General features: G+C 37.9%; 1 protein-coding gene across 1 annotated transcript; it reads left to right on the forward strand.

Moving 5' to 3' along the window:
- The first annotated feature begins 2596 nt into the window (after window positions 1–2596).
- On the forward strand, window positions 2597–15359 carry LOC104441110 (hypothetical protein). Its single transcript, XM_010054116.3, has 6 exons — window positions 2597–2807; window positions 5017–5646; window positions 5804–5922; window positions 6110–6587; window positions 6691–6801; window positions 15046–15359. The coding sequence occupies exons 2-5, from the start codon at window positions 5093–5095 to the stop codon at window positions 6758–6760; spliced, it is 1221 nt and encodes a 406-aa protein (XP_010052418.2). The 5' UTR covers window positions 2597–2807; window positions 5017–5092; the 3' UTR covers window positions 6761–6801; window positions 15046–15359.
- The last annotated feature ends 1086 nt before the right edge of the window (window positions 15360–16445 follow it).

Genomic DNA, 16445 nt, shown 5'->3' on the forward strand with positions numbered 1-16445 from the left:
TGAAGAAAAAATCAAAAGCTAAAAATTTTAATTGAGAAATCCATTTCTATCCAGAAATCGATTTTTGTTCTAGAAATTTTGTCATGCGCACCCTAAATGACTTGAAGCCCACCAGCTATCGGACCTCTATTTTCCTTTACTCTTGCATGGTGATGGTCTTGCCTCCCTAGTTGATCAAAAACTGGCATTTTGTTTTGCATGGTTCGACGCCATATCACAGCCTTGGTGAAGTGATATTGCTACGGTTGTGACTTTATTTTCGATTTGTTGACATAACGCCTTGATTCAGGAAACTTCATATACGGTTCTGTAACGAAGATTCATTGAATTGAGCAACTGGGGCTGTATAGTAATCCAAAGAAAGAAAACTTTAAAACCTAGAGAACTTGTTTCTAAAGAACAAGCTTTTGAGGAACAGCCTCAGAAAAAGGGTCCCTAAACGGGCTTACATTGGCGGAAGCTCGTTTGTTACCTGTACAAGTCATGTTTGACTTGCCAACATAAGCCAATATGTCATTTTTATGGCATCAATTAGGCGGTGGCGTTTGCTGTTGTGTAATCTCAACTCAAACTTAAAATAAGAACAGTAGAGGGAAACGCAAACAAAATTATTGATTCTAATATGGAAATGACAAAAATATTCAAAATCAAAACATTTTGACATCCCAAATAAAATGACCTGTGGTCATGAGAAAGGGCGTTAGATATTACTATTCTTCCTTATATCATGCATTTAATCCACATGCTAAGTTCCATCCTTGACTACTACTGCATGTAGTCTTCTACGAGGAAAAATAATAAATTTCTTATTAGTATGGTCCATTGGATTTAACTCCAATATATTTAGACATGACTTTTGGTGACGTCGGGCACATAACGTCATCGAAACCTTCATGAAAGAAGACGCAATTTTTTGGTGAATAAGAACAAGAAAGCTGCCTCTACCGTATAGACCATGCAGACTCTACACCGCAGGACCAACAAGTCAAATTAATCCTGTTTATTTCATTACCGAACTATACAAGAAATCCCTATAATATATAGAGAAATTCAAAAGATCCCTATATGAAAAGAAATCACATCAATCTCAAATTCTCATGACTCAGTGCTTAGGAAGAGATGTCATCACATTGCTCCTATGCGTGTTTCACGCTGCCAGAGATCTCACCCATCAAGCTTTAAAGAACAAAGACAAAGTCAAAATCGATAGACTTTTCTTGAGTCTCATGAAATTATGGCAAACCCGGCCTACGGACACGTATCCAGGCCTCAATGTAGACGAAGACCCAGACAGTAATCAGCAAAGGAATCCGCTTTCGGAGATCACGAGGCCACTAGTTTCATAAATCGGACGAACGGCTTCATGAATTTGTCCGGGCTACTTGCTTATTTGAGATATTATTATCTGCTTTAAGTCCCTATCTGCATCGTCCGTAACTATCTTTTTAGAGTGTGAATTATTAAGCCCGAATCTTTTGGCTTTTGACAGGAGGGAGAGGTTGATGAGAAGGTCCTACGAGAAGTGGGGTAAAAAAATTCAAAAGAAAGATGGGACCCCCTCGATAGAAACCATCCCCATGAAAAGAGATCACATTGTTATACAAGCATTTTCACGGAAAGTTCTACAAGCATTTTCACGGAAAGTTCCTCGATAGAAAATAAGACAACAACTCGATATTGAATTGTCAAAGTTGGCTATTCAAAAGAAAGATGGGACCACCTCCATGAAAACTATAGAAAATAAGACAACAACTCGATAGAACCACCAACCCCCCAATCGAGATGATTAATAACCATTTAAAGATGTTATAATTAGCTTTTGTTAGTAAGCCTTAAAGTAGGAAAATTTTTTAAAAAAATATTACTTTATTAAGAATTTATTCACTTGATGAGTTTATATTAACACGTTGAACTTGTCGATAAAATAATACATTGAGCTTCATGCGTGAAAATAAAATTATGGTATCGAAGAAGTTTCCTATGTTATTTGAAAAATATATATATTTCACAATTGCATTAAAGAATAGCAAATATAGATAAAAAAAAAAATTAAAGAATCATCGATTTACCACTTATCTTAATGAAATTACAAAAACGAGATGCTATATATTATCATAGTTCAAAGAAATGTTGAATCAATTTACCTTTGATTTTAGTAAAGTAATTGTGATAGTAATTATAGAAGGCATTTCAAACGGACAAAAAACCTTTGAAAAACGCTGAACTTATTTTTTGGAGTTACTAAGAAATTAAATAATTGCAACTTAATCATTGTAAATGGATTGTATTTCTACTTGAAGCATGGGTAAATTTCTAGTGCTTATCGTAAACATCGGCACAAAAACGTGTTCTTTTAGAAATTTATCCCAAACTTTGAAATTTTTCTGTGACATGAAAATTAGATTTGGGCAAATATGATACGTACATACCGGTTTGGCACTTTTTCTGATACAAAAATATCGTTTTTTTGGGGGTAAGTGTAGCACGATGTATCGGTTTAGGGTTTAGTTTGGGTTAACCATGGTTGGGTTTCTAGCTTAAGATTTTCAGTATAGGTTAGTTGGCTGTGCTGTATGGGAATTGCAGAAGGATAAAACGAAGACCTTTTGTATTTCCGAAAAAAAGCAAATACGAAGAAGACGACCCAGCAGACTGTTGTCCACTGACTCTGGTGGGAGTATATAATAGTGGAAGCGTTAAATGAAGAAGATGCGCGAGGTTGACTAAGCCCAGAGAGAGCTCTCAGAGAGATCCGAGAGAGTTGCTGTGTCTTGCCTTTCGCGGTCTCAGCTTCATAAAGCTTTCAGGTTCTCGTTTCTCTTCCTTCCATTATCTGGTTGCAAGATGTTTTGTTCATTTGGCTGGATGAATTTTCCTTCTCTCGTTTCTTTCTTTCGGTGTTAATTGTGTTCCGGATTGATACTGTGTTTCTTGAGTGTATCATTGCTCCATAGCGAAGTATTACATCTTGGCTGATCTTGTTGCGTTGGAACAATGGATGGGGAATTTGAGAGTTCGAAATACTGATCCGAACTGCCATACTACCAGGTTCTCCGTGTTGGGAAAATTTGATTATTGATGAAGTTAAAGAAGTAGTAATAGATCATTGGTACTTTGATGCGTGACGACGATTACTATCCTTAAAGTATTATTTGCCCCCATTATTGTTGTTGTTGGGTTTAAAATGAATATACCTCCAGGATATATACAAAAACCACTGAGAAACAAGATCAACAATTACTCAATTTCTCTCTTAGAATTTCATATTGAGTGTGTTACTAAAGTGGTGTGTATGAAAAAAGAAGAATAGAGAGTTCCAAAGAAGAAGAAGTTATGAACAGTGGTGGTTATAACGAATAATGTGTGATTAAGTCTCTATTTATCGACAATCAATCAATGTATCTCTTGAGAATAGATATCTTATCCCCAACCATCACCACTCTTCATGTCACAAATAACTTCCTTTTATAATCATCAATAACCTCTTTTTAGGGCCAATAGTCATCTTTTTTTCATAATCGAGAGTTACGTCTTTCCTTAACAAAAAGACACTTCTTCTCTTAATTAAGAGACACCTCTTTTATGATTACAAAGTATTTTCAACACTCTGTGCATTTGCTTTTGATGTGGTTGTTATCTTGAATATATACTCATGGTTCGCATGTGTTAGTATGCACATTCCATTAGAACAGTACGAAAAGAATAGACTTGACCTATCAAGTTAAAGGCTGAAAATGTATCAAAGATGATAGACATGTTGAAATATTCAATTCTGACCCGATCAAACTCGAACGAAGGAAACTGATTTCGGATTATCCGAAACCCGCTGGGCACTAACTAAATTGTTCCCGACTCGTGTTTGAAGAAGGTGGAGCGTGATGTCTTGTCCCTAGCGAATTTGTCGTCAGGAATGAGTCGATCTTGAAACACATGACTTGTAGTGAACAAAACAAAAAATGGAAAGGAACATATCCAAGAAAAATCGGTATTAACTAATCGAGGATAAGATGAGAATGTTGTTCAAGGTGGATTCATCATGTCAAATTGAAGATTTTCATATGCTTTAGTGAGGAGATATGAGCAAAATGTGTAGACGAAGTTAGAAGGGGTTGAGAAGGACGTGAAAGGAGACTAATGAAAACATAGAGCATTTAGAACCTCTAGAGGATCTAACATGTGATCGGCACATGGATGCAATGTACACATTAGATACTGTTCATTGAGGGGGTAAAATATAGACCCAACAAACTTTCCGTTAAAATATGTCTTGAGTTTGAGTTTGAAGCGAAAATCTGAATTTCGAAAATAAATTAAATTGAAATCGAAGGAGAGGCACACAAATTAGTCTTCTGGTTGGCGTCGGATTGTTAAAAATAAAGTCGGTCAACAAAATTGGAAAGAGGATAAGTCCAATTTGGACTTGGGCTGACCGTATCTCACACGGACTTCACTTCCGTGTAGAATTCGCCCACGGATCATCCCTTGAAGTATTTTATATATAAATATAAGGTTGTGGGAATTTTGGTTGCGCCGGTTGATGCGTGGGCAGCGTGGGTCTTCGTGCAGTTGATGAAACTTTAAAGCAACGAATCTGTATAAGAGGTCTTGAAGCGCCGTTTCACAAGTGCTTACCCGTGGACTTCTCCATTGGCTTCGTGCGATTAGACCAAGAAATTTTAGTGTAGAAGTCGTATTAAATACTTGTGATAAGAATTTATATATAATTCTTTCATGAAATTGAGAGATTATTTTTAGCGAGGAATTATTGAGGCTAAATACTACGTGAGTTATTGGGTATAACTAGAGGTCGAAAAATATTTAAAGTGTTTGAATGACTCGAGTATGTAATTTTTGCTGTATCGATTGATTTATAGTGAAATTCATCGCCACTCTCTCCGTATATATAGATCACTATGATCGAACCATATAAATCTAGTATCAATTTATTTTCTTTATTTAGTCTATTTTATTGTTGGATCGCTCACTTTTTGCAATACTTCCCATGGTCCCGAGCAGGAAAAGTCATCAAGTCCTCTTGATTTTCTTGATTTATGCAATTAAGGCATACTGAGATCCGGAAAGAGAGAAGAAAATGAATAAGAGACGAGTATTGTATGGCTTAGCAACTGTTCCACCATTAGTTCTTCTGTCCGTGTGTGCCTACAAAGCCCTGCAGAGGAAAAGACACTCGCTCCCTTGGAACTATGATGTGTACTTGAGTTTCAGAGGCCCAGACACTCGCAGCTGCTTCGTCGATTTCCTCTATACCAGCTTGGTAGCTGCTGGGGTTCATGTGTTCAGGGACAACGACGCGCTCCCGGTCGGCGAAGAGATAGGCCCTGAGCTGGTCCGGGCCATCAGAAGTTGTAGGATCGTGATCCCCATCATTTCTGAACAGTATGCACAAAGCAAATGGTGCCTTCGTGAGCTCGTCGAGATTATGGATTGCCACAAAGAGCATGGCATATCAGTCTTCCCTGTATTCTATAAGGTGGAACTCTATGATATAAGAAGTGGATCAGGTAATTTTGAAGAGGCTCTATCGAAACACATGAGGGTCTGGCCAGATGAAGTGGCAGGATGGCGGAAAGCACTGACTATGGTAACGGGGCTTAAAGGATGGATATCACAGATCACTGCTAATGGGTATGTATGTATGTATGTATGTATGTGTATGCACTTACTAATCTACGAATCGAACCCCTATGCTCTTAGATCGGACTGGATGATGCGGAATTGCAGAGTTAGGGGAAGGAAGGCTATAAGACTAACTTTGATTTACACAAAAATATGTGGTGGACAGGAATGAAGCAGAGCTGGTGAAAATTGTGGTCGGAAGGGTTTTGAGTGAATTGAAGACAACGGGGATCGAAAGGCTCCCCCTGTTTCCTATATTGATGTCCAATCACCACATAAGATCATGTAAGTATTCTGCGTTCATCATGTGAGAGCTTTGGCTTCCCTTAATTCCACATAAAGTCATAAGGTTGGCATGGTTTGTGACTACCGATCTTGTGGCTTTAAAAGTCACTCGGTCTTTTAAGATTTTCATATGATTCGTAGGGGCTGCATCTCATCATCTCCCTTGGTGTGTCTTACTGGATAACAGGGTATCATCACCATTTGGAGAAAAGGAGACTGCATAGCCAAGTGTTCTTGGCCTTTCGTCGCTGTGATACTCGAGATAGCTTTGCTGCATACCTACACATCAAACTTGTGGCTGCAAAAATCAGAGTGTTTTATGACGATGATACGACCCTCCTGGGTAAATTCATTCTAGAGGAGCTTATGAATACCATCGAACACAGCAAGATATCCATTCCAATTATCTCTCAAAATTTTACCTCCTCTCGCTGGTGCCTCCGTGAGCTAGAATGCATGGTTAAATGCAATAAAACAAAGGGGCAAAAGATACTGCCCATCTTCTACAAAGTGAACCCATGGGACATGAAACATATATCTCCTTGTTTTGAAGTGGACTTTCGTAAACATAAGGAGAATTACCCCAATGAGTGTGAGGGTTGGAAGCGTGCCTTCAAGGAGGTTGCATCCTTTAAAGGATGGGAATCGGAGAAAATCGCCAATGGGTACTTACTTTCATCATTCTCATAAAAATCTTAATTTGGTCATATTATTGGAAACTTCTTATACTACTCAGAGCTCACTTCAATTTTGTTTGGCGATTGGAAGGCATGAATCAGAACTTGTGAAACTAGTTGTCGGGGAGGTTTCAAGGTTGTTGAAGAATTCCCAAACATAAGATGGTCATCGCCATCCACTGAATATTGACTCATTCCTAGTGTAAGTAACAACTCGTTTTTATCGCTTATGTTTCCTGTTTTACAAGAGGATTTTCCAAGACCATTAAACATGTCATCATTTATTGTTCATCATCTGCATTAATTTTCTAAAGACTAGCGAGAAATTCTTTTGGATTCAGATGCAACACGGTTAATGGATGTTGATATAGTTAGTATAAGTACCTAGAGGGGGGTGAATAGGTATAACGAGTAATTTCTAATGATAATCGCACAATACTAGACAGTTGATAGAAATGAGACAATTTTTCCTCGTCGGTAAACAAACAACGATCAAAGTAAGACCGAGAGTATGGAAGAGAAAATTGAACACGAGGTTTATAGTGGTTCGGCTTATTTCAAGTCTACGTCCACTCTTACCGCACCGACAGCTCACCGCTGGATTCCACTATGAACAAAGAGATATTACAGCATTGTTATTCCTTGATTTCTTGGTGTAGAAGATCTACCACACTCTCTCAAGGTATCACTAAGTATAAACTCTCTTTGTGTGTACAGTTTTGCTCAATATAAATCGACTAATAATCAAGGAGCTTCAGACTCTGGAATTTCTCTATCGAGCACACACTAGAATGACTGGAACGTCTTCTTTTATACTCCTTTATGCCATCATACCCGCCACTTACATACCAATCTTCCCGTTGGACGAGAATCAATTAAGAAGGTCATTCGAGCTATTAAAGGAACATGTCGATAGCCCATCAATCATGTTCGCCCATACAATCAGGATCTTGGTTTCCAAGAATAGAACCTTCCAAGAATATTTCGTCAATCATCGGATCTTCAAATGATCTTGGTTTCGAATAATTAATCCGTTGTATCAAATCCAGCCAAGAGATCTTCTCAAGATAAGACCAAATCCTAACCAAACACTTTAGCTCAATCGTCTTCGTCCGGATTAGAAACTGAGAATAGTCTTGAGTCTTGAGTCTTGTGTGCTGAGGATCTAAAGTCTTCGACTCAAAGTCGATAAACTAGCCGTTTTGTCATCAAAACACTCTAGAGAGATTTCTCCAACAATCTCCCCATTTTTGATGGTGACAAAAACTTTCCTAGCAACTTTGACAAAAACATTACTCAAGCAATATGGATATCTCATAAAGATTAATAACTCAACTAGACTCGCATCCACAAAAAATATGTTAGTCTCTTTCATGAGTAAAGCCATAGATATAAGTAACAACTTTTCAAATCACATACTCAAGAAATATCCACCACACCGACACCCAAGTCATACTCAAAAATAAATATCCAAACAACTGAAATCAAAATCAAAGTTCGGAAAGCTGGTCATTCTCCCCCTTTTTGTCATCATTAAAAGGTGAGAAAGAGTCAAGAATCTCACAACTGGTTTTCCAACTTCTTCAAGTCTTCCTTAATCTAATTTGCTTGAATTTGATGAGCGTCTTGCATTTGATCAAGATCCGCTTGTCCAGCATTCTTCATGACTTGAATTTCTTCCAAAGCATATATTTGACCCGCATTTCCGGGAAGAAGATCAAGGATACGACGAAAATCTGCGGTATTGTACGATGGAACTCTCGTGTAATTGCGCAAATTTGGCATTGAGGTGTCATGTCATTCCTCGGGCATTTGAGAAGCCTAAATATCTTCTGAATTTGCTTGCGACGACTCACACCTTCACCGTGATCGGAAATGGTGTAGTCCTTCTTTGCTCATCATCTCCCCGTTTCTAAGGCCTCCATTGGGGAAGAGTGATGGTCATGCTCGTAGAATCTTGATTGTCTTTTTCTCCCAGCTTCATCTAGACTTTTCTTTGATTGCTTCTTCTTCTTCTTCAACTTCTTTCTCCTCTTCTTCTTTTTCTTTCTCTTCTTTCTCCTCTCTCTGTTCTTGTTCCTTTGCTTCTTTTCCTTTCTCCCGTCGTTCCATTGATTCGGATCTAACGACCGAGTCTTTTCAATGCCAAGGTAGAGATAGTGAGTTCATCCTCTTCATCTTCATCCTCTAAGATTAGAGCTTTTTTTCTTTTTGGATGGAGCACCCATGGAGAGATTGGATGAGATTTAATCGTTTTCACTTTAAACTTCTCCATTGCCTTATCAAGCTCTTTCGAGACGCATTTTTGTCGTTTTCAAACCCACCACCATTTTGTCGCATGGTCGAACACAAAGAGTCTGTGGAGGTTCAATGTTCAAGTGTCTCGAAGATCTTAGTCACAGACCAGAAGGCAATCGGCCCCTTATCCTTCACCATTGCTCTGTACATGTGGAAGAGAATGGTGTGAGGAAGAGAGAACTTCTTCCCCGAATTGATGTGTACATCAATTTCGCTTCCAGAATTAGACACGTCGTCTTGGATGTTGATTTTGGCTTGAGACAGTTGATCACGATTTTGTGCACATGCATTCTTGCGTAGGTAACTCTTCATCACAAGTTCCGATGTGGTACAAGCGGATTGAAACCTTGATCGGTTGATATCGTCCTCTTTCAACTCCGGTTATGTCTCGCCAACATGTCCACATCTACCTCATAGTCTTGGTCTCGAACATATTCTATTCGCATCCAAAAAGATGAGATTCGAATAGAAATATGCTATCAATTGTGCATAGCCGTGTTCACATTGATGGCATCCGAAAGTCAAAATCAACGCTCTCCTCGGGTTTATTACCCCCGTTTCAACAATTTGAAGAACCGTTCTTTTTCCCTTCACTTTCGCAACAACACCCATCCCGGGTTGGAATTCTCTAAACAGTTTATCATCGTCATTCCCGTAAGTCGGATTAAATCCCCCTACACGAGGGTCACTTGGAATGTTCGCAAGTGCTTCATCAGCCTTTCATTTAGAAGCAATTCCCAAATCCTCCATTCGTCGCAAAAAGATATACTCATTTTTATACCCTGTGTCTTTAAGGAAGGCATCCACATAGTTCAGTGGTGTACCTATGCTTTTCAAAGCACGATAGAGCTTATAAATAAAAGAGGGTTTTTGGACTCTTACAAGGTCTGCTTCCTCGATTATTTCTTCCTATGGTAGTTGATCCACACTCTGTGGGGTAGATAATGGAGATTGACGTGGCTGAGAGTGAATCGGGCTCTGTTGCTGTCTCGATAACTCTTCTTCCTCGGTGAGATAGAAATGGGTAGGACCCTCCCTCATTCTCTGTGGTCCCCTGCTTGCGATTCTTGAAGACCTTCTAGAGGAAGATATCGTTTCTTGTCATTGAAAGATTTCTTGACTCGCTTTCCCAAGAAAAGATGACAACTTTCTCGAAGATGAACCCGAAGTCAAGACAGGATTGGGAGGAGAATGCATTTTTAGGGTTTTGGAGTTAAGCGAAGAAGACAACTTACTGTATATAACCCAGTTTAAAAAAAGGGAAAACCAATCGACACAAAGGAAAGTGAACAGTCGTCCTCTTTTAAAATCGATAACTGCCTTTTTAAATAGAGGTTATCTTTTTTAAATGACGAGAATCCATTTTTCTAGGAAATGAAGGATAAATCAAATATAATTGAACAAATGATCGTACCTTTTCGAGATTGAATATTAAAACAACTTACAGTCTATCGCCGTAAATGATTGAGTTTGAGAGTCTGAGAGTCTCTAGACTTTGATTTCCTCAAGCTTCAAAATGTTGAGTCTGGAGCGGATGATATCGAATTGATTCTTCTCCAAAGGCTTTGTGAATATATCCGCTAGTTGGCTCTTTGACTCAACAAATTGAATCGAGATTTCTCCATTTTGTACATGATCTCTAATGAAGTGATGGCGAATCTCTATATGTTTTGCTCTTGAGTGAAGGATTGGATTTTTAGTAAGATTGATTGCGTTGGTGCATCTAATCTCGTTGAGTCTTCAATTCCAAAGTTTTGTATTTGTTTTATCCACAGGCGAACAACAACTTCCAAGAGCTACATATTTGTAGAGAGCCACGGTGTTTTGTTTCCTTGAAAACCAAGACACTTGTCCTATTCCCAAGCAATTGGCAAGTTCCCGAGGTGCTCTTTATATCAACTCTGCAACCAGCTAGATCTGCGTCCGAATATCCAAGAAGATTAAAGTCTCCTTCTTAGGATACCAAAGACCGATGCTTGAAGATGAAGCAACATATTTAATAATACGTTTTGAGATTCTCTAGGGTCGATTGAAACCTAGCACATATGCACACACTCAACAAAATGTCGGTCTAGAGGGTAAGATAAAGAAGTGAACCGATGATACTCCTGTAAATCAACTTTCTTCCCTTCTTCATCTTTGTCTATCTTCAAAGAACTTGACATTGGTATGTCGGTCTTTTTGCACTTTTCAGTCCAAACCTTTTGACAAGATCATTAGCATACTTTTCTTGATGAATGAAAGTTTCTTCCTTCAATTGTTTCACTTGAAGTCCAAGAAAGAAGGTTAACTCTCCCATCATACTCATTTCAAACTCATCCTGCATAGACTTATAGAATTTCTTGCACAGACTTTCATTAGAGGATCCAAAAATAATATCATCCACATATATTTGAACAAGTAAAAAGCTTTTGTTTTCCTTTTTGATAAATAGAGTAGTATCTACTTTACTTTTGACGAAACCATTATGTATTAAAACTTACTTAGTCTATCGTACCAAGCTCTAGGTGCTTGCTTTAAACCATACAAGGCCTTTTTTCGAGAAGACTAAGTCTGGTTTCTTTAGGTCTTCAAACCCTGATGGTTGTTCCACATAAACTTCCTCATGGATAAATCCATTTAGGAAGGCACTTTTGACGTCCATTTGAAATAACCTGAAATTTTTATAACAAGCAAAAGCAAGCAATAATCGAATAGCTTCTAACCTTGCTACTAGTGCATAGGTCTCATCATAGTCTATCCCCTTCTTGCGAATATCCCTTTGGCCACGAGTCTTGCTTTGTTTCTTACAACTTTTCCTTTCTCGTTCATCTTGTTCTGAAAACCCATTTAGCTCAATAACAGATTTACCTTTTGGTTTAGGAGTCAATTTCCAGATCATTAATCTTGAATTGCAGCTCTTCTTGCATAGCTTCAATCCAGCTTTCATTTGATAAAGCTTCTTTTATGCTTTTGGGTTCTATTTCAAAAACAAGTGCCACAGCACTAGACTCTTCACGCCTTTTGGATCTGGTGCGAATTCCTTCTTTAATTTCGCCAATGATGAGATCTTTGGGATGACTGGACTTATGCTTCGATTCTTGGTTGATTTGTCCGATTGATGATCTCTTTCTTTACTTGAATCTTCACGAACAGCTTGATGCTCTTGGTCTTGCGAGCCAGATGCTTCTTGAGATGTAAGCTTTGAAGAGTTTGGAGCAGATTCAGATTCTTCATGTTGAGTCTGACTGGATTCATTTTGCATTGAATCTTGAAATTTGACATTCATTGATTCCTCCACTGATTGACTCTTCTTGTTATAGACTCGTAAGCTTTGCTTGATGTAGAATATCCAAGGAAGATGCCTTCTTCTGATATTCTGCTAAAAGACAAATAGAGTAGACATATTCCTTCTTGAAAGAATATCTTAAAACCAAAAGTATCACATAGTTGGCTTATGCTGAGAAGATTATAATTGAGTCCTTCTACTAGGGAAACATTACTTATTGTGAGATTTCCAATTTTCACAGTTCCAAATCCCACAATTTTTCCTTTGTTGTTTCCACCAAATGAGACTTTTCCACCATTTACTTGAACAAGCTTTATAAAGCAATTTGAGTCTCCTGTCATATGTCTTGAGCATCCACTGTCCAGATACCACTTTACCTTTTCTTTGATGGAGACCTGCATTTAAAAGAGAGTCTCAAGTTTTCTTTGTACCCATATTTTCTTGGGTCCATTGGTGTTAGTAAGATAAACAGTATTAGCCCATGTTTTCTTAACAGGTTTCCAAACCATAGGGCACTCTTTTTCAAAATGATCCTATTGCACTTTGAACACTGGGAGAGCATTTCGACCTACAGACTTTAAAAACCTTTTGAAATGATTCTTGTAGGCCTCTCTTAAGGGTCTTTGCTTAATTCTTTCTTTTACTTTAGGAAAATCAATCAAGGGAATAGTTTCCGCATACCTAAGCCAGACTTATTGAAATAAGGTCTTTGAGCTGAAAGAATTTTTCAAGTTTCTGGACCCTATTGAAAATTTCTTTGAAATATTTGATGAGTCAATTTTAAAAGAGCATTTTCTTTCAAAAGATTTTCCTCACTTTCTTTAAGAGTAGAAACATTCATGTCTAAACATTTAACTTTTTCATTCAACATATTTTCCTGTTGTTTTAGAACAATATTTTCCTTTTTAAGTTCGGAAATCCTTTTAAGAGAAGTCTTAAGGCTAAAACACAGCTCATCAATATACTTAGAAACCTTGATAGGAATTTTAAAATTACTTACCTCAAATTCACTGTCTGAGTCTGATTCAGAGTTTGAGTCTGAGTCTGATTGCGCCATTAGACACAAATTGGCATATTCATCATCACTTTCTTCGCATTCTGTATCACTTCAGGTTTCGGCTTTGAGAGCCTTTCGAGACTTTTCAGCTTTTCCTTTCTTCTTCTTTAGAAGATGACAGTTGGGTCCGATGTGTCCCTTTTTTCTTACATTCAAAGCAAACTATATCTTTGTTTGATTCATCATCATCAACAGACTTGGTCTGTTGTCTTTGAAAGCTTTGTTTCTTTGAGTTGAATCTTCTTCCTTTTCTATTCACTTTCGAATCTTCTTATCATGAGAGCAAACTCCTCATCGTCCATATCATCTTCAGGTTCCACTTCATAAGAGAGTTCCAGTATATAGAAAGAAGTGTAAATGAGAGCAGGGAGACCAAGGGAATGAAAGGCGGAGAGAAAATTGTCCAAACAATAGAAGGTCCAGTAAACTTAATTAGTTATCTGAAGGTGGCATAAAGGAGTTGCTATTGAGTGGAAGTAAAATGTGATCTCCAAAATGCAGATTGCCATCTAATTAAGTCAAGTGCATCTTCCTTACTCAAACTAGTCGAGCTCGTTCCGGCATAAAACAAGATGAGAAAACTAAAATGGAAACAGCTGCAATTCGCATTCACATAACTTGAAATATACCGCAAAGTGTGCTGGATCACTTGAAGATAATATCTCCTTTCTTCGCTTTCTTGTGTCTCATGTTTTTAAATTCGGCTACAAATGAAACAAGGAGACCAAGGGAATTGTATTTGATTAAAAGCATAAAACAAGTTCTTGAAACACTTTTATCCTTTCTTCGCTTTCTTGTAGGAATGCACGCATGGGAAAATAAGCCATTTGATACCTAGCTAAGGTTCTTGAATTAGGATCTGTTCAATGATTGGGTTGCATCTGGCAAGAGCCATTTGATTACCTAGACTGACCAAAAAAAAAAAAAAAGGTTCTTGAGAGGGGCTTTTCCTTAGGAATGGAGAAGTCAACAATTAGATCTGTTCAATGATTCAGCATGTCGCTCTCCATGTTACTTGTCGAAAAAGTTGTACATATTTGTCGCCCTCAATTTCTATAATATCTGATTGTACTTTTCTTTGGATATGAGAATGGGGTTATTTTACCACGTATTAGTTTTCTTATGGAGTAGAACAAGCCACTAGGAAAAAGAGAGTACGTTATTTCTCTTCTTCATTCGATTTCAGTAGGAAACTAACCTGGTTCCATCTTCCCATCCATTACAAGTAGGAATGATATAATGTGACATGTGAGGAATTACAATAGAATGAGGAGCTACCACATTGAACTTGACAAATTCACATGACTTTAACAATCTTCATCTCTATGGAGAAACTTCAATTGAAGTCACCAACCATGGGAAGATGAACTTCATGGCTTTAAATATCATAGCACTACTAGATTCAAGTCAATCTTGATTATCTTCGCCCATTCAATTGATAGGTGAATAATTGTTTTCATCTTTACATTGGAAACATCAAAGTATGTTAGATTTGAATTGACAAACCAGGTGATCTTGATCCATAGAAATTCAGAATCTTTTCTGCATACAAGACACAGAAAATGCTCATAACTTTCACCTTTTTAGATATCGAAAGTTTGTTCAATTCTGACAATTCCAGTAGCTTGCAACCTCTAAACACTGAAACTCTATTGGATTATAATCATAGATGACATCTACAACTTTACCTGTGTACTTTGTCATCTCCCAAATATTGAACTTTTTGTTGCATTTGGTATTAGAAACTAGCTAATACCAAACCAGTTTAACTTGTCCTTTGCCAAAGTAGAAACATCATGATCACATGTCTCATTTCTTGACAGCTCGAAGTTGTAGGCCCTAGAGGACCAGCAGATGGGCATGGAGTGATGAAGATCATCCCCATTGTTTCAGGCTTCAGTTTTCTGTACTCTGCTGGATCCACCAAAGGCTAACTTGTTTTGTTTGTTTATTTTTGTTCTTAGTTTAAAAGAGCGTTGCTTGGCAACAGTCGAGTTGCAGCTTTATTTTTGGTACTTTGGATGTAAGATATTTGCCATCATAGCTATGAATATTATTCCCTGGATTTGTTGCTGAACAATAATTCTCTTGTGACCCCATGCAAGGAATTTAATGAACAATTTGAGCTTTGAGGATATGCTTGGTGAATATGTTTCGGCACTGAGATTTACTTTTGCAATTAGAGGTGAAATAAGCCATGAATGAGTGACGGTTCTAAAGTGTCTTTGGTAACTTAAGAGTATCATTAGTGTAGCATGCGTACATTGACAAAGTTTTGAGTAATTACTGCATTGGGTACCTCCCTTTTATGCAGGGGAAGCTTATATTGCATTTGAGAAATGTTAGCACACGGCAGCAGTACTGATAACCAAATAAATCAAAGGATTGTCCTCTGGCACTTTTCAGTCCACCGCAACTGCTTTGACTAAAAGCTCTCTGAAAAGGAAGCCACATCGACCGCTTTATTCTTCAGGGGGCGAATTTGTAAATTCACATTTTCCGGAGTCTTCGTTTGTGCACTGACTACACCAGCTAGCCCCTCCCCTGCTCAATTTTGAATTTTCTCTTGCATTTCTTTTTTTCTTTTTTTTTTTTTTTTCCGTTGGATCGTTTTGTCTTTGGCTGCAATAGCACGCGAGAAATATTTCCTTTTTCCTTTTTCTTTCCTTCTTCTTCATGCTCGAATCACGTGGCGTTGATTTTGTTTCTAATTTGTTGGTAACGTCTGCCTTTTTTTTTTTTTTGGTAAAGATAAAAGGTATTATAACTTTGGACAAATATACAAGACGTTGCCTTCTTTATTTACGTGACGAATCCCTAGGAGTGTCGTTGGCCAAAATCAAGTCCCATTGATCCCCAAATGTCGAAATATTTTACTAAAAAGTGTTTTTCACGACATGCTGTAGAAGCAATTTATATTGTTGGGTTTGTAGAAAATAGTAAATAGACCATGTCACATTGACCCCAACTGCATGTTAAATACGTATGAGTTAGTAGTGTACTTCTAGAAAAGGATTTGAGAAACAATTGTCAACTAAGAAGCACGACACTCTTTAGAAGCCTTTGTGTCCAACATGTGTCCGGCACACTTTGACATGCGGTCAACGAGTGTCGGGAAATCCGACACGTGGTCAACTCTTCCCGACATGCTCCAACACACAAGTTCAAAATTCCACACGCACGTGCATCAATTTTAAAAAATTTCAATACTTGATGGGTCAAA

The sequence above is a fragment of the Eucalyptus grandis genome, chromosome 4, assembly GCF_016545825.1.
Source record: "Eucalyptus grandis isolate ANBG69807.140 chromosome 4, ASM1654582v1, whole genome shotgun sequence".
NCBI classification, from domain to species: Eukaryota; Viridiplantae; Streptophyta; class Magnoliopsida; order Myrtales; family Myrtaceae; genus Eucalyptus; species Eucalyptus grandis.